Here is a 19,578-nt window from a genome sequence, read left to right on the forward strand (position 1 = left end):
GGGCAGGCATCCTAGATGTAAAAATGAGAGCAAGCAGACAGCAGATAGCACTAAAATACATAAGCTAATTTCCTCTGCTCCAACTGGGTGGGATTACTCAGAAGCTCTGAGCAGGACCTCAGACCTTGTGCATCTTTATCCGTTGATTGTACTTCTTCAGATTGCTTCAGATTCTTGGCCTCTCCCTGGATCTACTAACTGCTAGCCCCTTGCCCCCACAGCATTTACTCCTGGTTTATCATTGTGTGTTTAAATAAAATTTAAATTTTGTATTGTGTGTATAAATTACACAGGACAGACAATATGCTATTATATGTAGCAAACGGATGAAAAAGCAAGTTCCATTTTCAGGTAGATTAGTACTACTAGAGAAGGTGTAAAAGTACCTCTTTCTGAATTTCCAAAAAGAATAAAAACACTACAAAGTCCAACCTCACAGTCAACCTCTGTGCAAGGATTAAACGTAATAGCATAAGTGTGCTGTTTAGCATACTACTGACAGTCAATGCGTAATAAACTATAGCTATTGTTTAAAAGCTTATAAGTTAAAAAAATATTTATTCATACCACTACATACCATTAAGTAGTGAATGAGACTGAAAAAGACTTAGTTTTCTTGTGACTAGACAGTGTTCTCTGATCACTTTATCTTGTTATTTATAGTGTTATATTTATAGTATCGACATATATACATATACATATATATATTTAATTGACAAGTTTTATAGAAGTTTAGGTACAAATTATGTTGTTAACCAATTACCCAGTACCAGGTATTTGTTTTGAGAAATATATATATATATATATATATATATATATATATATATATATATATATATATTTTTTTTTTTTTTTGCTTAAGACCCCAAGAATCAATAAACCCATGATGATTCTTTTATTTCTTACTGTTTGCTTATTTCTTTGCTGAGGTTTTAAGCAATATGAAAATATGGTGCCTATAATTTTTTGGGGGGAAAAAAAGACCAAAGCATTGGAGATAACAATGGAAAAAAGGCATTAGTTAAAGAAACGCTATTTTTCAGTCCTCTTTTTCTTTTTTTTTTTTTAAGTTTCTTTATTGGGGAATTAATGTTTTACATTCAATAGTAAATACAATAGTTTGTACATGCATACCACTCCCCAGTTTCCCATATAACAATACAACCCCCACCAGGTCCTGTGTCATCCTTCTTGGACCTGTATTCTCTCCACCCACCCACCCCAGGGTCTTTTACTTTGGTGCCATACACCAATTCCAGTTCAGGTTCTACTTTGTGTTTTCTTTTTTGATCTTGTTTTTCAACTTCTGCTTGAGAGTGAAATCATCCCATATTCATCCTTCTGTTTCTGACTTATTTCACTTAACATGAATTTTTCAAGGTCCATCCAAGATCGGCTGAAAACGGTGAAGTCACCATTTTTTTACAGCTGAGTAGTATTCCATTGTGTATATATACTACAAGTTGCTCAGCCACTCATCTGTTGTTGGACACCTGGGTTGCTTCCAGGTTTTGGCTATTACAAATTGTGCTGCCAAGAACATATGTGTACACAGATCTTTTTGGATGGGTGTGTTGGGTTCCTTAGGATATATCCCCAGGAGAGGAATTGCAGGATCATAGGGTAGGTCCATTTCTAGCCTTCGGAGAGTTCTCCAGACTGTTCTCCACAGAGGTTGGACCAATTGACATTCCCACCAGCAGTGTAAGAGGGTTCCTTTGACCCCAAACCCTCTCCAGCATTTGCTGCTGTTACCTTTTCTGATGTATGGCATTCTCACAGGAGTGAAGTGGTATCTCGTTGTTGTCTTTATTTGGATTTCTCTGACAATCAGAGACTTGGAAATTTTTTTCATGTGTTTCTTGGCCTTTTGGATCTCTTCTCTGGTGAATATTCTGTCCATGTCCTCTCCCCATTTTTGTATGGGGTTATTTGTTGTCTTGTTGTTGAGTTTGGCAAACTCTTTAGATATGTTGGTTATTAAACTCTTGTCTGATGTATGGCATGTAAAGATCTTCTCCCATTCTATGAGGGGTCTCTTGGTTTGGGTAGTGGTTTCTTTTGCAGTGAAGAAGCTTTTTTAATTTGATGTAGTCCCATAGGTTTATATTTGCCTTAGTCTTCTTTGTAATTGGATTCGTTTCATTGAAGATGTCTTTAAAATGTATGTGGAAAAGAGTTCTGCCAATATTTTCCTCTAAGTATATGATAGTTTGTGGTCTAACATCCAAGTCCTTGATCCACTTGGAATTTACTTTTGTATTTGGTGAAATACAGTGATTCAGTTTCATTCTTCTGTATGTTTCAACCCATTGTTTCCAACACCATTTGTTGAAGAGACTCTGCTTTCCCCATTGAATAGTCTGGGCCCCTTTGTCAAAGATTAGATGTCCATAGGTGTGGGGGCTCATTTCTGGGCTCTCAATTCTATTCCACTGGTTCAGTCCTCTATTGAGCAGTAATTATTACTAATTTTCAGGAATGCATGAATAATGTGATCAAAATAATTTAGGAATTTTCATAGGAGATAGAAACAGTTAAAAATTTGAAGACTTTGCATGTATGGAAAAGATTCAGAGAAAAATATGGTCAGCTAGAACAGTGCATTAAAATTGTGGATGTGGAAATAAATAAATAGGTTATGTTATTTATTTAATATTGCATAGAAAGTACATCTTGGTGGAACCCTGTGAATGGCTATAAGAATGAAAGTCTTAACAAGCTAGGTTTTTATGAGAGCCTGCATTAATTTGGTGATAGGGGAACTGAGAGGAAGGAATATGAAAGATAAATATTTTGAAAATGAAACCAACAGAAATTAGTTGTAAGAAAATAATAAAGCCCTATTCGTTTTAAAGTAATTTCATAACACTGTGTTCTGCCAGCCATTCTTCCTCACTTAATTTGAGCCAGGTTCAGAAATGCTTCTCAATACCATCATGTGACCAATATTTTAGTGAACCCTTTGCATGTCACTAATGGCATCTGTTATTAATTTAGTATATTGGCACTTATCATTTTGAAACTACTGGGATGTTAATGTACAATAATATAGTAGAGGTTTAAGAGAAAGTGGTAAATATTAAGACATATAAGAGTATAGCCATCAGGGACTAGAGAAATAGCTCACCTGACAGGACGCATGCCTTGCCACGTGTGAGGTCCAGCTTTGAACCTTGACACCATATGGGGCATGCCATGGAACTGGAGGAAGTTTTATTGCGGTGGTATCTTTCCTCTGCCTCTATATCTTTTGCTCCTTCTCAATAAAAAAATTAACCTAGGAGCAGTGAAATCACGCATGAGGCTTTTTCACTACAACAGCAAAAGTGTGTGTGTGTGTGTGTGCGTGTGCGTGCGTGCGTGTGTGTATGTGTGTGTGTGTGTGTATGTATGTGTGTGTATGAGAGAGAAAGAGAGAATAAAAGCCCAGTTATGACTATACCAGAATACTTAATGATATGGTTGGGTATAAGCTCAAATGCAGATTCATATTAAGTGTACTGTGTTGATAACAGAAATACTGCAGGAAATATAGCACTTCAGACACAATTCTCCAAAATAATGAGTGACGGTAGACTTTCAAACAGAATGAATTACAGGGCTGGGAGCTGGCTCACACTGTAGAGTATGCATCTTGCCATGCATAAGGCCATGGGTTCAAGTCTCAGCATTACATGGAAGCCATTAGTGGAGTAGTGTTGTACTATCTCCCTTCTCTCTGTCTGTCTTTTCTTTCTCTCTCAGCCTCGTTTTCTCTAGATAAAGGAATACAAATTGTGTCCAGTGTTATCTCAAAGAAAAAAAAAAAACTTAGAAAACTAAAAAAAAAAAGAAAAAAGAAACCAGAATGAAATAATCAGCAGTTGCATTCCCCAAAATTCAGGGTATATAAAATCATGCAAAGATACTTGGGTATACATGTGAAACACACATTCTTCACTGAAATAATTTCATGTAGGTATAACCTACTAAAATGTCCCTAGCATTTTGGAAAACCTTGACAAATGTGAGACAACGTTTTTCACTGAGGCTGAAGCTGAGGCATAGCAGGTCATCTAATAACCCTGGCTCTTAGCCACCAAATATCAGACATCCCTCTCATCACTGTGACAACCAAAAGCACCCCCAGTATCCATAGCCTCAGAGGGAACTTAAGTACCTCCTCCACTACAAACCACTGGCTGGATGTTGGCTCCGGGTTCCAGTCGTATGATTCAAGGATGGTGACAGACAAGGAAACTGGGAGAGAGAATTTGGATGTGGAGCCCAGAAAAGGACTTGGCTGTCATGCTTTGCTTCCTCAGTCAACGAATTGAAGTTATTTCTTAAATGCTTTTTTTTTTTCCTTCCCTGATAACAGTTTCAAATTCTGAGCCCTGGTAGAAGATAAGTTCAAGGGAAAAGACGGTCTATAGAAATAAATACAAACAGAGTCGGGCGGTAGCAAGGACCGGCATAAGGATCCCGGTTCGAGCCCCCAACTCCCCACCTGTAAGGGAGTCGCTTCACAAGTGGTGAAGCAGGTCTGCAGGTGTCTATCTTTCTCTCCCCCTCTCTTTCTTCCCCTCTCTGTCCTATCTAACAGCAGCGACATCAATAACAACAATAGCTACAACAATAAAAAAACAAGGGCAACAAAAGAGAAAATAAATAAATATAAAAAAAAAAGAAATACAAACCCTTTTTGTTTTAATCTACCTTAAGAGGCTACAAAGCCACTCTAATTTCCTGCTTCCAGAATGGCTCATCTCAAAAATTCAGGAGAGAACTAGTTCTAACATGAATTCTTGAAACATTTTTGAAATTCAGTTCTTGTTTTCTTTAAACTACAGGTATGATCTTACTCACCTTTTTTTCTGTTTTGCAAAATGTGCAATAACATTTGATCCCTCTTGGCATTTGTATTCTGCACAATTGAATGTACTGAGCAGATGTACCTGATGGTCAAGCTTTTGTACTCACTCTGCATGTTCCCTTCTGCTTGGCAATCTTAAGAGAAACAAATAGAGTCTGATCCCCTTAGAGTGTTTTCCAAAATATTATGAGTCATACATTTCCCTTAACAATGATGACATACAGAGAGAGCCCCGTCTTTCACAAATTTGAATGTACTGCCTTTAATCCATAAGTAGCTGTTTGATCCATAAATACTGGGCATACTTACCAACTTATGGTATTTCAAGAGTATAAGTCTGTTCACAGTCTTATTCCAGGACCAAGAGTGCCAATTGGATTCACTGGGACAGCAGGTAAGTTATACTGAGGAAATCAGTAGTGAACTAGAAACTTTACAATCACCCGGAGTCTATTAGTCATGATAAAAACTTCACTCTGACGGGCATAAGTGAATAGTGAGCCAGTGGAAAAGTAACATGGATAGTGATAGAGTTTCTAGGGAAGTAACAGTATTTTTGTCTGAAGAAGACTTCCTGGTAGATGTGGAGTTTTTAACTAAGGATTCATTAAAATTTTGAAAGGAAAGATAATTCAAACTTTGAGGAATGGTTTTCTGAGATGAATTGTTAGATTAATTTGTATATATGTGTGTGACTTCATCACCTTATCTTTTTCTAATTTTTATTTATTTGTTGGATAGAGACAGAGGGAAATTGAGAGGGAAGCAGGAGGTAGAGAGATACCTGCAGCACTGTTTCACTGCTTGTGAAGCTTTCTCCATGCAGGTGGGGCCCAGGGGCTTGAACCCAGGTCCCTGTGCATTGTAACGTGTACTTTCAACTAGGTGTACCACTACCTGGCCCCTATTATTCTATTTTTGTAATATCTGGAATTTCACTGCTCCAGGTCAACATTTTTCAGATCCAAAGAGACAGCGGAGAGAGGGAAAGATAGCACAGCACTGAAGCTTCTCACCCCCGTGCTGGAGGTGGGTACTTGAACCTGGGTTGCTCACATGATAAAGCCATATCCTCCATTATGAACTATCTTGCTGGCCATTCACATCACTTTGCAATATACATCCTTCATTTATTACGTAGTATACTTAAGTGGCTGTGAATAATTGTTAATATTTATCATGAAGAAATGGCATTCAGCATTGTTACCAGTCTGAAAAGCTTTTCAAATTGATGATCTGAATCTAAGCTTTTACCATTTCCATTGAAGAATTTCCTTACACAGCTCCAAATTCTTGGGTCTTTCCACCACAATAAACTCTGGAATGTACCTTTAATTATTCTTATTGTTAAGTATAGTCATATGTAAGGCAGATCTGTTGGGGTCATTATATAAAGAGTTCAGTTGCAAATGTAAGAATGTATTTATTTTGTTTGTTTAGGGATATCACTGGAGCTGGTCCTGACACTAGGAATCTACCACTCCTGATGGCCAATTTTTCTTTAAAAATTTTCCCCCCATTTTATTCAGTAGTACAGAGAGAAATTGAAAGGGATGGGGGATAGCGAATGAGAAAGATAGACACCTTCAGACCTACTTTACCACTTGTGAAGCAAGTGGGGAGTGGGGTTCAAACCGGGGTCCTGACTCAGTGCAATGTGCACTTAACCAGGTATGCCACCACCCAGCTCCCATAAGAAAGCATTCTTTTTTTTTAGTTAAGATCAATATCTATTTATTAAAAGTATTGTTGTCTGCCCCTTCACACTGAGACCAGTGGACAAGTTAATTTGTGTTCTCTAATAAAATATATTATTTATTTTATTTATAAAAAGGAAACACTGACGAAACTATAGGATAAGAGGGGTACAACTCCACACAGTTCCCACCAACAGAACTCCCGATCACATTCCATCCCCTGATAGCTTTCCTATTCTTTAACCCTCTGGGAGTATAGACCCAAGGTCATTGTGGGATGCAGAAGGTGGAAGGTGTGGCTTCTGTAATTGCTTCCCTGCTGAACATGGGCATTGACAAGTCAATTCATATTCCCAGCCTGACTCTCTCTTTCCCTACTGTGACAGGGTTCTGGGGAATCAGAGCTCCAGGACACATTGGTGGGGTTGTCTGTCCAGGGAAATCTGGTTGGCATCATGCTACCATCTGGAACCTGGTGGCTAAAAAGAGAGTTAACATATAAAGCCAAACAAGTTGTTGACTAATCATGAGCCTAAAGGTTGGAGTAGTGCAGATGAAGAGTTGGGGGGGGGGGGGGGGTTCTACTAGCTATTTTGTAGATAGCTAGTAGGCATATTTTATCTATATTCTTTAGTATCTATATTCCAAAGGGCCTGTGGCTATACTACTTTATTGGTTTTTTTTCTTCCCTGAGCCTGAAATCTGATATGCAGGTGGATCCAAGTTATTGTCTGGGAAGATGATGCCGTGGCTGGGAAAGGGAACAGAAAGCTGGATCAAGGAAGAGAGTAGCTCCCAAATATAGGAAAGGTGTAAAATATTGTTGACTGTAAACCCATCGATTTGATGTGATCTGGGGCCCATATTCAGCTTAGGAGCCTATGTGACCTCTGCGTCCCTGTAGATCTGAGTTCACATTCTGTGGTCATAAGTAGGAACATTCCAAGTTGCCCCAATATCAGGACCCATCTTCTTCAGGTGTAGCTTAGAGTATGTTGTTCAGCCTCCCTTCGGAGGAAGGAACATCCTCTACCATTGTTGATCCAAGTGGAGGGCAAGGTCCTATGGGGGCCCACAAAGGGATCTGTTTTGTTGTTCCTGGTAGAGATGACTAGTAACAATGGAGAGATGGATTTATTCGAGGTCTAGACCCATCATGTCTGTTTGGGAATATCAGGATTTCCCAACTAGGGCCCCAGCTGATGGGGTGGCCTGATAGTGACTAAAGAGTCATTGTCAAAGTATGCCAGTCTCTTGCCCTTATTCAGCTTTTGCAAGGATAGCTTGAGAGTGAGTGAGGGAAGTATAATAGGAAATAGGTGAGGAGGGTATCTAAGTCTAAGTAGACACTATTTCATTATGAACTTCATACTCACTGCAGACAGTTGTGTACTTTTGCTTTCAGATATATATTTTGCCCTAATTTATGGATACATGTGAACATATGCCCTATCTCATGGGACCTGGTCTGTATCTAGGCTTTGGGACTTTGTTAGGAAGTGAACCACCTGGAATGGAATTAGAGAATCCTATGAAAGGAAAGGTCTCACCGGAGTAATGAGGCTGAAGGGTTGATATTCCATGCCTCACATCTCTGGAAACAGACTGAAGTGAAGCATACTGAGGTGGTATTCGTTGCATTGATTAGGTTGGGATCAGCAGATACTATTTCATTTGGTATAAGCTGAGAGAAGCATGGAGGAAAGTGAGCCCCACTCTAGAGGTTCCAGGACTGGGGGAAATACAGGCTCTATAGAGGAAGTAGGAGGTTCCTGCTGTCTTAGGGTTTAAGAAGGCAATAGATAGTTATTGCTATAATCACATTATTTGGCAATTGGGTTAACTTTGAAAAATCCCTTTTTAGGATTTGCTGTATCATATACAACATCACCATAACTTATGTCCTTTGACACTATTTGTATATAGCTGTGCCACCCGTTGTTTCTGTTCTTCCTGGTCTAAGCTTTTAAGAGAGTCAACATATCCAAGACTCAGCCTATGGTCTGTGCATTAAAAAGTTTGAGACATTCAATCAATGTTTCTCCTCTCCTTTAATTAAATAGTGATTTATATAACTAGAAATTAATAGGAGTGTACATAAACACCATTCCCACCACCAAAAGACTGTATCCCATCCTACACCTCACCCCGAAGTCTAACTAATGATGAGGGAGAAATACCTGTGCCCGGTGTGGTGGCATGTGCCTGTAGTCCCAGCTTCTTGGGAGACTGAGGCTGGAGGGTCACTTGAGCCCAGGAATTCTGGGCTAGAGTGCACTCTGCCAGTCTGGTATCTGCATTAGATCTGATGTTAGTGTGGTATCCTTCCAGGAGTAGAGAACCACCTGGTTGTCTAAGGAGAGATGAATATATACAGGCAGAAGAAGTAGCTGTGATGACATCAAAGAGAGCCATAATACAATTTACAGTACACTTTATCTTTAGTTTGTAAGATTGTGAAGGTTTAGGCACTGAAAGAGAGTGAAAAAAATCCCTTCTAAGAGAATACTTTTGAAAAGAAATCAGATTTGATTCTACTTAATTGTAATCATTATACCTGTAAAGTCTAGGAACTGTCTAGATAATAAATATAAATATTTTCTTTCATGATCCGGGAAATGGCGCAATGGATAAAACATTGAACTCTCAAGCATGAGGTCCTGAGTTCAATCCCCGGCAACACATGTACCAGAGTGATGTCTGGTTCTTTCTCTCTCTTCATATCTTTCTTATGAATAGATAAATAAATTCTAATATTTTCTTTCCAACAAAGTCAGCTAGGCTCACAGTGTGGTTGGATTTACAGACAAGATCAAGTGCTTCCTAATATTTTAATTTTTAAAAATTTAACATTACTTTTTGTTGTTGTTGAACAGGACAGCTGGGAAGTGGTAGAAGGACTGAGAGGAGAGATGAATTACACCCAGGAGCCATCAGTTCAGAAAGGATTTTTACTGAAAAAGAGGAAATGGCCTTTGAAAGGTTGGCACAAGGTAAGTCGCTGACCTTGACCTCGCCTTGATTTATGCTTACACCATCCCACTTACTTATAGATCTTAGACACTTACGTTTAATTTGAAGTTGAAAATTGAGACCCAAGGAAGTATGTTTAAATAAAATGTCAAGTTAATTTTACTGTCTTCTCCACAGAGATTCTTCTATCTGGACAAGGGAATCTTGAAATATGCCAAGAACCAAACTGATGTAAGTCTTTTTTTTTAAGATTTTAATTTTTTCTCAAATTATTTTATTTTTATTGAAGAGACAGAGTGAAATCGGTAGAGAAGAGGGAGAGAGACACCTGCAGTATGTTTTCACTGCTCATGAAGCTTCCCCTTACGCCTCAGTCCCCACCTACAGGGAGGAAGCTTACAAGTGATGAAGTAATGATACAGATGTCTCTCTGTCTCCCCCCTCCCCTCCCAATTTTTGTTTCTATAATAAACAAACTGCCCCTGCAAGTGGGAACCAGAGACTTAAACCTGGGTTGTTGCACACTGTAACATCTGCTCTACCAGGTATGCCAAGACCCAGTCCCAAATATTAGTTATATTAGTCTCATGCTGTTGAAAGATCCTGAAGAGTTAATATTGTCAGCTCATGAATAGACTGCACACTGGAGATTGCATATCTCTGAACCAGAAACTTTAGAGTTGTAATTTTTCTGTGCAAGATTCGAATATAGGTACCTTCTCTTCACCTGACTCTAGGTAATAGACAGACTCTATGTACCAAATGGAAATAACAGGCCTCTACTAGGTTTTCAGGGCTCTGTTCTGGTCTTACGACTTGTCCTGAAAGTTTCCATGCATGGGAAACTGGAATAGAGCAGAACAAGTGTCTCTTGCTTGTTGTTATAGTGACTGTGGGGTTAGCTGGATAAGGACCTTGGTGAAGTTGCTCCCAAGTTCCCCTAACCTTAGTGAGTCAGTCCCTGAAGGTTATGAAAATCAGTCCTGATGCTTATAAGGGTCCTTTTTTCACCTGGCACTTCTCTCCTCCTTCCTTCCTCTCCTTGCTTCTCAGAGTGCTCTGTCTTGTAGGATTGCATGTAGCAAACTTGACAAAATGCCTAGCCACGGGTGGCCTGCCTCAGCTTCCTGCCTCTAATCCTCTTTTTAAATGACTTCCACATAAATTCAGATACAAGAAACAAAATCAGTGGGAGGCAGTGCAGAGAGAGGCAAAGTGTATCCATTGCTATGGGAAACCATCTACAGGATTTACTTTCATTTCCTGGCTGTATTAACTGCTTTTTTTTAATGCATTAGTAATTTAATAATGCTTTGTGAGATTATAAGATTATAGAATTAAATTCACATTGCACTGACCACAAAGTTCTGTGACATCCCTCAACCCCACAACAATAGCCACCATAGTTCTCTTACAGTCTTAGAGACAGTGTGGAAGGTGCTTTTCATGTAGTCCCTCTGGACTTCAGTCTCCTCATCTGTAAAATGGAGAGAATGCTTCCAGGCTAACAGGTGAAATAAGATAATGCAGTAATAGGACACACTAAGTACTCAATTTGTCATAGGTTTTTGTCTGGTTTTTATTTAAGAAGATACTGTATTCCTCTACTATTGAATTAAAATTATGAAAAAATTAAATTTTATAAACCATCATCGGGAACATCATATTCCACAGATAAATCTGATTCTGATATACATAACTTTTTATTCATTATCAATTTATTTTTATTAAATCGTGTTGTTGGTGGAAATTATGATTTACAATGCTGCTGTCACATATGTACTGTTTTTCCTAATGACCAGATTGTCAGCACACCACACCCTCCACCATCTTGTCATCTTCCTCCACCATAGGACACTGAATGTGTATTTATGTGTTAATTTGTGTATGTATAGTTATTATGGTCTACTTTGAGTAGATGTGGAAGGTGAGGGTAGAGGAAAGACATGTCTAGGGTAGCGATACAGTTTTTAACAGCATGGTTCTTTTCATTTGTCTGTAGATAGAGAGAGAGAAGCTGCATGGTTGCATTGATGTTGGACTCTCAGTGATGTCTGTAAAGAAGTCATCAAAATGCATAGATCTGGACACCGAGGAACACATCTACCATCTGAAAGTGAGTCTACTTCCCAGGTCTTGTCTCCCATTGGAGACATTTCTTTTTCAAGGGATTGTTCATTGTTGTACTATTGGTGTTTCTTTTGAGTAATTCAAAACATCTAGCCAATGTATAGCTCTTCACTGTGAAAGCACACTGTGAGTAGATATTCTTGACCTTTGGGTGGAATATTTCATTGTTCAGGATTGTTTCTCACACTTCTGAAAGTTAATATAGTTTATCATTTATCCCCTTAACACCTCTCTTGTGATTGTAGCATTAACAAGAACAATAAAAAAAAAAAAACCTTCACATTTCTAGTAAACTCCCATTCCCTCAGGCATCTTTAGTGAAAAACCACTTATCATGATTATGTCATAAAATAGATCCCATGAAATATGGTAGAATATTTAGCCTGTCTTATGACTTTAACTACTTTCATAGTGATTCCACTAAAAGTCTCATGACAGTGAATATCAGAAATTCCTTTTTTTTTTTTAGTTTTTTTTTATTATCTTTATTTATTGGATAGAGACAGTCAGAAATCAGGAGGGAAGGGAGGGATAGAGAGGATGAGAGACAGAGAGACACCTACAGCACTGCTTCGCCACTTGCGAAGCTTTCCTCCTGCAGGTGGGGACTGGGTGCTCGAACCCAGGTCCTTGCGCATTGTAACATGTGCACTCAACCAGGTGCACCACCTCCTGGCCCCATCAGAAATTCTTAAAGCGTGAACCTCTAAATAATACCACTCCATTTTAGTGGTCAATCTCTTCTAGAATAACTTATTTCCTCCAAAAACCTCTAGTGACTCCATTATCTTTTTTAACATAGTCAAGAAACAATAGAAGCCTGTTCATATACTATTTTAGTTAAGAGGCTAAAAGTAACTATTGATTGCTAATTTTAATATTTCTCTGTTAATTCACTTTAACTTCTGTTTGCATTTCGCGTTCCTTCTTTTGAATAGCAGCTATGTCTGTCAGTGTAATTATCTGACAGTTCTAATTAGTAGCCTCAGATTCTGGTAGCTTTTTGGTTTTGTCCACCTAATTCTGGTGTCTCATTTTACAAATGGGAGTTCTGGGCAGCAAAGAGACTAAGTGACTAGTCTACTGGTGATATCCTGTCACTGCTTTAGAGGATAGAATAGTACCCTGGTTAATTTCTCATAAAGTGTTTTTATTCTCCCACCTTGTTTAACCAATAAGAATTCTGTGAAAAATGAATGCTTTGGGCAATGATTCTTCAGGGCATCTGATAGCAGGCCAGTGCAAAGGATGATACATGCTTCCTATAAAAGTCCTGCTAACCACAGCTGGGAAATGCAGTACATTTCAAGAACATAATTTTGTTCTGTTTATATTGCTTCTTCCTATAAATGGCATTCAGACACATCAGGAAGGGCTATAAGTCTGGTATGTACTTGTAATCAGTATGAGGCACATAGGCACATTTTCTAAATGAATGATGCTGCTGCTGTTTCCACATTCTAACCCTCAGCTGTGTCATAAGTAAAGATTATAACAAGATTGGCCTGGGTCTCACTTCGTAGATGTTAATTTACCATGCATTTTTTTTAGTTGCTTTAAATTGATGCTTCATGAATCTCTGTCATCTAAAATATAGAAGAACTGTATTTTTCATTTCAACATTATTAGTACACCCTCAAACACACAAAACATAACTGACTATTAAATATTTATGGTACATAGATGCTTTTACATTATTTTAGTACTTTCATGAACAGTCGAAATATTTTATAGTAGAAACTACTACTTAGAAAAATTAGACATTGGTAGTCACTCATTTATGGAGATAGTGAATAAATGTATTATGCTTGAAATTTTTTAGAAGACACCAATAATACAAATATTGTATTAGGCTTTGTTTGCTGTTACCAAACCACTTTTTGTCTCTGGCTTATGGTAGTAGTGGGAATTGAATTTGGAAACTTGGAGCCTTAAGCATAAAAGCTTTTTGTATAACCAAACACCTTTTTTTTCTTTCTATTTCTGAGAATGGAAGAGATATTTTTTAATGTATTTATTTATAAAATGGAAACACTGACAAGGCCACAGGATAAGAGGGGTACAATTCTCACCACCAGGGCTCTGTATCCCATTGAATCCTCCCCTGATAATTTTCCTATTCTTTATCCCTTTGGCAGTATAGGCACAGGGTCATTATGGGGTGCAGAAGGTGGAAGGTCTGGCTTTTGTAATTGCTTCACCTCTGAACATGGGTGTTGACAGGTCAATCCATACTCCCAGCTTGTCTCTCTCTTTCCCTAGTGGGGCAGAGCACTGAGGAAGTGAAGCTCCAGGACACACTGGTGGGGTCATCTGTCCAAGGAAGTCTGGTTGGCATCATGGTAGCATCTGAAACCTGGTGGCTGAAAAAGAGTTAACATATAAAGCCATAAAAATTATTAATTAATCATGAACCTAAAGGCTGGGATATTGTGGATGAAGATTTGGGGTCTCTGTTTTAAAAATAGTGAGTAGGCCTATTTTAGGTATATTCCAAAGGGCCCATGACTTTATTAGTTTTTGCCTGAGCCTGACCGCTGATATGCAGGTGGACCCAAGTTATTGTCTGGGGAGATGAAGTCATGACTGGAAAAAGGACTAGAAAGCTGGATCAGGGAAGATAGTAGCTAGCTCCCAAATATGGGAAAAGTTTATAAATATTGTTGACTATAAACCCCATCTGGGGCCCATATTCAGCATAGGAGCCTATGTAACCTCTGCATCCCTGTAGGTTTGAACTCACATTCTGTGGTCATCAATAGGAACATTCCAAGTTGCACTAATTTCAGGATCCATCTTCCTAAGGTGGTAGATAGAGTATGTTATCCAACCCCCCTTTGGAGGATGTGGAACATTCTCTACCATTGTTGATCCACGTTGATGGTAAGGTCCTTTGGGGGGCCCCCAGAGGGATCCATTATGTTGTTCCTGATGGAGATGACCACTGATAATAGAGAAAGGGATCTATTCGAGGTCTAGGCTCATCGTGTCTGTATGGGAATCCCAGGACTCCCTGACTGGGGTCCCACTGATGGAGTGGCCTGATAGTGACTAAAGAGTTAAAGTATGCCAGTCTCTTGTCCTTATTCAGCTTTTGTAGTCGTTACTTTGATAAGGTTAGCTTTGGAATGGCTGAGGGAAGTGTAATAGGAAGTAGCTGAGGAGGGTATCTAGGTCTAAGTAGAAACTATTTCATTAGGTACTTTAAAGTGTCTTTTAGGTCTTCCTACTTGCTTGCTTCATTTATTGACTCACTGCAAACTATTGTGCACTTTCGCTTTAATGTATATATTTTGTCCATATTTATGGATACGTGTGTACATCTGACCTATCTCATGGGACGTAGTCTATATCTAGGTTTTGAGGCTTTGTTTGGAAGTGGACTACCTGAAATGGAATTAAGAAGTCCTATGAGAAAGGAAAGGTCTCACCCAAGGAATAAGGCTGAAGGGTTGACATTCCACGCCTGATATCTCTGGACACAGTCTGCAGTGAAGCATGCCACAGTGGTACTCGTTGCACTGAGTAGGTTGGGATCAGCAGATGCAGATCACTTGGTATGAATTGAGAGAAGCATGTAGGAAAGTGAGCCCCACCCTAGAGGTTCCAGGACTGGGAGAAATTTGGGCATTATAGAGGAAGTGGGAGGTTCCTGTTGTGTTAGGGTTTGGCAATTGATAGTTATTGATATTATCAAATTATTTGGTAATTGGGTTGACATTGAAAATTCCATTGTTAGGATTTTCTGTATCATACACGACCTCACCATGTCCTTTGATGTTATGTGTGTGTGTGTGTGTGTGTGTGTGTGTGTGTGTGTGTGTGTGTGTGTATATTTTATAAAGCAACGCCACCGGTGGCTTCTGTTCTCCTAGTCTAAGCTTTTAGGAGAATCAACATTTCAAAGATTCAACCTATGGTCTGTGCATTGAAAAGTTTGAGACATTCAATCCATTTTTCCCCTCTCATATTAATTAGTGATTTATATGACTACATGTTAATAGGAGTGTACATAAATACCATTCCCACCACCAAAAGACTGTGTCCCACCCCATCCCCCCCACCCCTCCCCACTCCCCAGTGAAGCCAAACATCCACCCTCACCCTCAACCCAGAGATTTTTACTTTGGTGCCCTACTCCAAACTCAGTCAAATCATGCTTTGAGTTTCCCTTTCTGTTCTTTCTCAACTTCTGTTTATGAGTGAGATCATCCAATACTCATCTTTGCCGTTCTGACTTAGCTAACTTAACATAATACCTTCTAGCTCCATCCAAGATAGGTCAGAGAAGTTCATTGTTCTTCATAGCTGCGTAGTATTCCATTGTGAATATATACCACAGCTTTCTCAGCCATTCATCTGTTGGCACCTGGGTTGCTTCCAGGTTTTAGCTATTATGAATTGTGCTACTATGAACATAGGTGTACGCATATCTCTTTGGTTGGGTGTTATGGAGTCCTTGGGGTATATCCCTAAGAGAGGAATTGCTGGATCATATGGAATGTCCATGTCTAGCCTTATGAGAGTTCTCCAGACTGCTCTCCACAGAGGTTGGACCAATTTACATTCCCACCAGCAGTGCAGAAGGGTTCCTCTGTCCCCACAGCCTCTTCAGCATTTGTTGCTGCTGTCCTTTTTGATGTATGCCATTCTCACAGGGGTGAGGTGGTATTTCGGTGTTGTCTTTATTTGCATTTCTCTGACAATCAGCGACCTGGAGCAGTTTTTCATGTGTTTGTTAGCCTTTTGGATCTCTTCTGTAGTGAATGTTCTGTTCATATCCTCTGCCCATTTTTGGATGGGGTCATTTGCTATTTTTGTTGCTAAGTTTGCTGAGCTCTTTGTATATTTTGGTTATTACTCTCTTGTCTGATGTATGGCATGTGAAGATCTTCTCCCATTTTGTGAGGGGTCTCTTTGTGTGATGGTTTGGCTATGCAGAAGCTCTTGACTTTGATGAAGTCCCATTGATTTGTTTTTGTTTTTGTCTTTCTTGCAATTGGGTTTGTATTATCAAAGATGTCCTTGAGGTATAGATGGGAAAGTGTTCCATCAATGTTTTCCTCTAAGTATTTGATAGTTTCTGGTCTACATCAATGTTTTCCTCTAAGTATTTGATAGTTTCTGGTCTAACATCCAGGTCTTTGAGTTGACTTTTGTTTCTGTTGAGATAAACTGGTTCAGTTTCATTCTTCTGCATGTTTCAACCCAGTTTTCTCAGCACCATTTATTAAAGAGAGTCTCCTTCATCTATTTAATATTTTGGGCCCCTTTATCAAAAATTACATGTCCACAGGTATGGGGGTTTAGTTCTGGGCTTTCAATTTTGTTCCACTGGTCCGTGTACCTATTTTTCCAGTACAAGGCTGTTTTGATGATGATAGCTTTATAATATAGTTTGAGATCTGGGATTGTGATGCCTCCATTTCTGTTTTGTTTTGTTAATTAATTAATTAATTATTTTATTTAAGAAAGGATTAATTAACAAAACCATAGGGTAGGAGAGGTACAATTCCATACAATTCCCACCACCCAATCTCCATTTAATTTTTTTTTTATTTCCCCTTTTGTTGCCCTTGTTGTTGTTGTTTTCTATTGTTGTTGTTTTTGATGCCGTCGTTGTTAGATAGGACAGAGAGAAATGGAGAGAGGAGGGGAAGACAGAGATGGGGAGAGAAAGATAGACCTGCTTTCCCACCTGTGAAGTGACTCCCCTGCCTATGGGGATCCAAGGACTTGAACTGAGATCCTTAAGCTGGTCTACTGCACCTACTGCCGGACTCCCCATCTCTGTTTCTTTTCGTCAAGTATGTTTTGGCGATTCTAGGTGTTTTCTGGTTCCAAATAAATTATTGTAATTTTTGTTCTATTCTCTTATAGAAGCTTAGTGGAACTTTGATGGGTATCGCATTAAATTTGTATATAGCTCTGGGAAGAATATTCATTTTGATGATATTAAATCTTCCAGTCCATGAGTATGGGATGTCTTTGAATGGAAGAAATATTATGTTAAACAAACTTCACATTCATTAACATTCATATATTCCTCAGCAGTGTTTTGTTTTGATCAAAGGACATTAATAAGGTTAAATGTTTAAGGAATGATTTTCTAATTCATTCCTGTTTGGAAGATTGATCTGAAGATTTTGAATTACAAAAAAATAAAGTGTTAGAGAAATAACTCAGCTAGTAGAGTTCAGGATTGCATGCCTGAGGCTTCGTTTGATCCCTGGCACTGTATCTACTGAAGTGATTCTCTGGCTTTTCTTCCTCTCCCCTCCTCCCCAGTCTATATATAAAATATTTTTAAAAGTTTAAGGAGGGGAGTTGGATGGTAGCACAGTGGGTTAAGCGCACGTGGTGCAAAGCACAAGGACTGGCATAAGGATCCCGGTTCGAGGAGGTGTGCAATAAGAGAGAGCGTTGGGGTAGTTCTTTTTAGTAGTGCTAGGGTCTTGCACTTACACAATTTTAATAATCCTGGACCCACTTTTTTTCATCCAGATAGAGGGAGAGACATTATAGTATTGGAGCTGCCCCAGTTACTATAGCACCTCTCAGAACTCAAATCTGGGCTGCAACCATAGCAAGGCACATGTGACAACCAGTGAGCTATCGCTCCAGTCCAGGGTAGATTTTACTTGTAATATAAATAAGCAAAATCTGTGACATTATCAAAAAAATAATGATGAAGCAATTTGCATGTTTCATACAAAGCCTAATACATATAGTTGAAGATCGTTGTACTATCCATTTCCTCCTCAAACTTCTTCCCAAAGTCACATAAATATGAACTGAATCAGTAAGATGAATAATTGTTACTTTCAACGAGTAACACTTGTTTCCTCCTCTTCTCAATTGACCATATTCTAGGTAAAGTCAGAAGAAGTCTTTGACGAGTGGGTAGCCAAACTTCGACACCATAGAATATATCGACAGAATGAAATTGCCATGTTTCCACATGAAGTTAACCACTTTTTCCCAGGATCCACAGTCACAGATGGTGCACCTGGAGTCCTGGACTCCATTTCAAGTAGGAAGGTAATAATTTGCCAATAGTGAATCTAAAATAAGGAGGTGACTGTCTAGGGGAGTTTCATCAGAATTGGGGGGCACTTCTGAGAAAGGAAAGGTTCGTGGGGAGAAGCAAGGTCAGCTTTGTTTGGTATTTAATCAGTCTCTTGGGCCAGTCATTCACAATCTAATCTGAAGCAGTTTTTTTTTTAATTTCTTTATTGGGGAATTAATGTCTTCCATTCAAATAGTTTGTATATGCATAACATTTCTCACTTTTCCACATAACAATACAACCCCCACTAGGTCCTCTGTCATCCTTTTTGGACCTGTATTGTCCCCACCCCCACCCACCCACCCCAGTGTCTTTTAGTGCAATACACCAACTCCAGTTCAGGTAGAACATACATATTATCATGTGAAAGGAACCAGGTTTAAGTCCCCAGTCCCCACCTGCAGAAGGGGAAGCTTCACAAGCAGTGGAGCAACACTGTAGTTACCTCTCTCTCTCTCTCCCCTTTCCTTCTCAACTTATCTCTGTCTCTACCAAAAGAGAGAGAGAGAAAAGAAAGAGAAAAAGTGGCCACCAGGATTTATAATGCTCTAGCAGTGGCCCAGGAGGTGACTCAGGAATAGAATTTTGGGCCTTCCATGCACAAGTTCCAATCCTGGCACCACATGGAAGATTCATGGTTAACACCAATGACCAAAATGAGAGCTCTCCAGCAGTATCTTTTAATACTGGACCAGTCGTTGCAGAATAGCATGCTCCAGCTTTTCCTCAACCAGTTTGACTTTGGTTTCCTTATCCTATTATAAAATGCAGTAAGTACATTTCTAGCCATGGCAAGTGTAAACCATTTGCAAATATTTTTACCATAAATTTGGTATGGTTGTCATTTGACA

General features: G+C 39.0%; 1 protein-coding gene across 6 annotated transcripts in view; it reads left to right on the top strand.

The window, feature by feature from the left end:
• OSBPL3 (oxysterol binding protein like 3) overlaps window positions 1–19,578 on the top strand; it is a 262,596-nt gene that overhangs the window by 129,213 nt on the left and 113,805 nt on the right. For 5 of the 6 annotated variants that reach the window (XM_060196082.1, XM_007529051.3, XM_007529053.3 and 2 more), the window contains exons 3-6: window positions 9,432–9,548; window positions 9,706–9,759; window positions 11,531–11,644; window positions 18,532–18,699. In XM_060196082.1, coding sequence (XP_060052065.1) covers window positions 9,432–9,548; window positions 9,706–9,759; window positions 11,531–11,644; window positions 18,532–18,699 — 453 coding nt within the window. The remainder of the gene's footprint in view (window positions 1–9,431; window positions 9,549–9,705; window positions 9,760–11,530; window positions 11,645–18,531; window positions 18,700–19,578) is intronic. The other variant, XM_060196083.1, reaches the window with a different exon arrangement.

This window comes from Erinaceus europaeus, chromosome 8 (genome assembly GCF_950295315.1).
Source record: "Erinaceus europaeus chromosome 8, mEriEur2.1, whole genome shotgun sequence".
Taxonomy (NCBI): Eukaryota; Metazoa; Chordata; class Mammalia; order Eulipotyphla; family Erinaceidae; genus Erinaceus; species Erinaceus europaeus.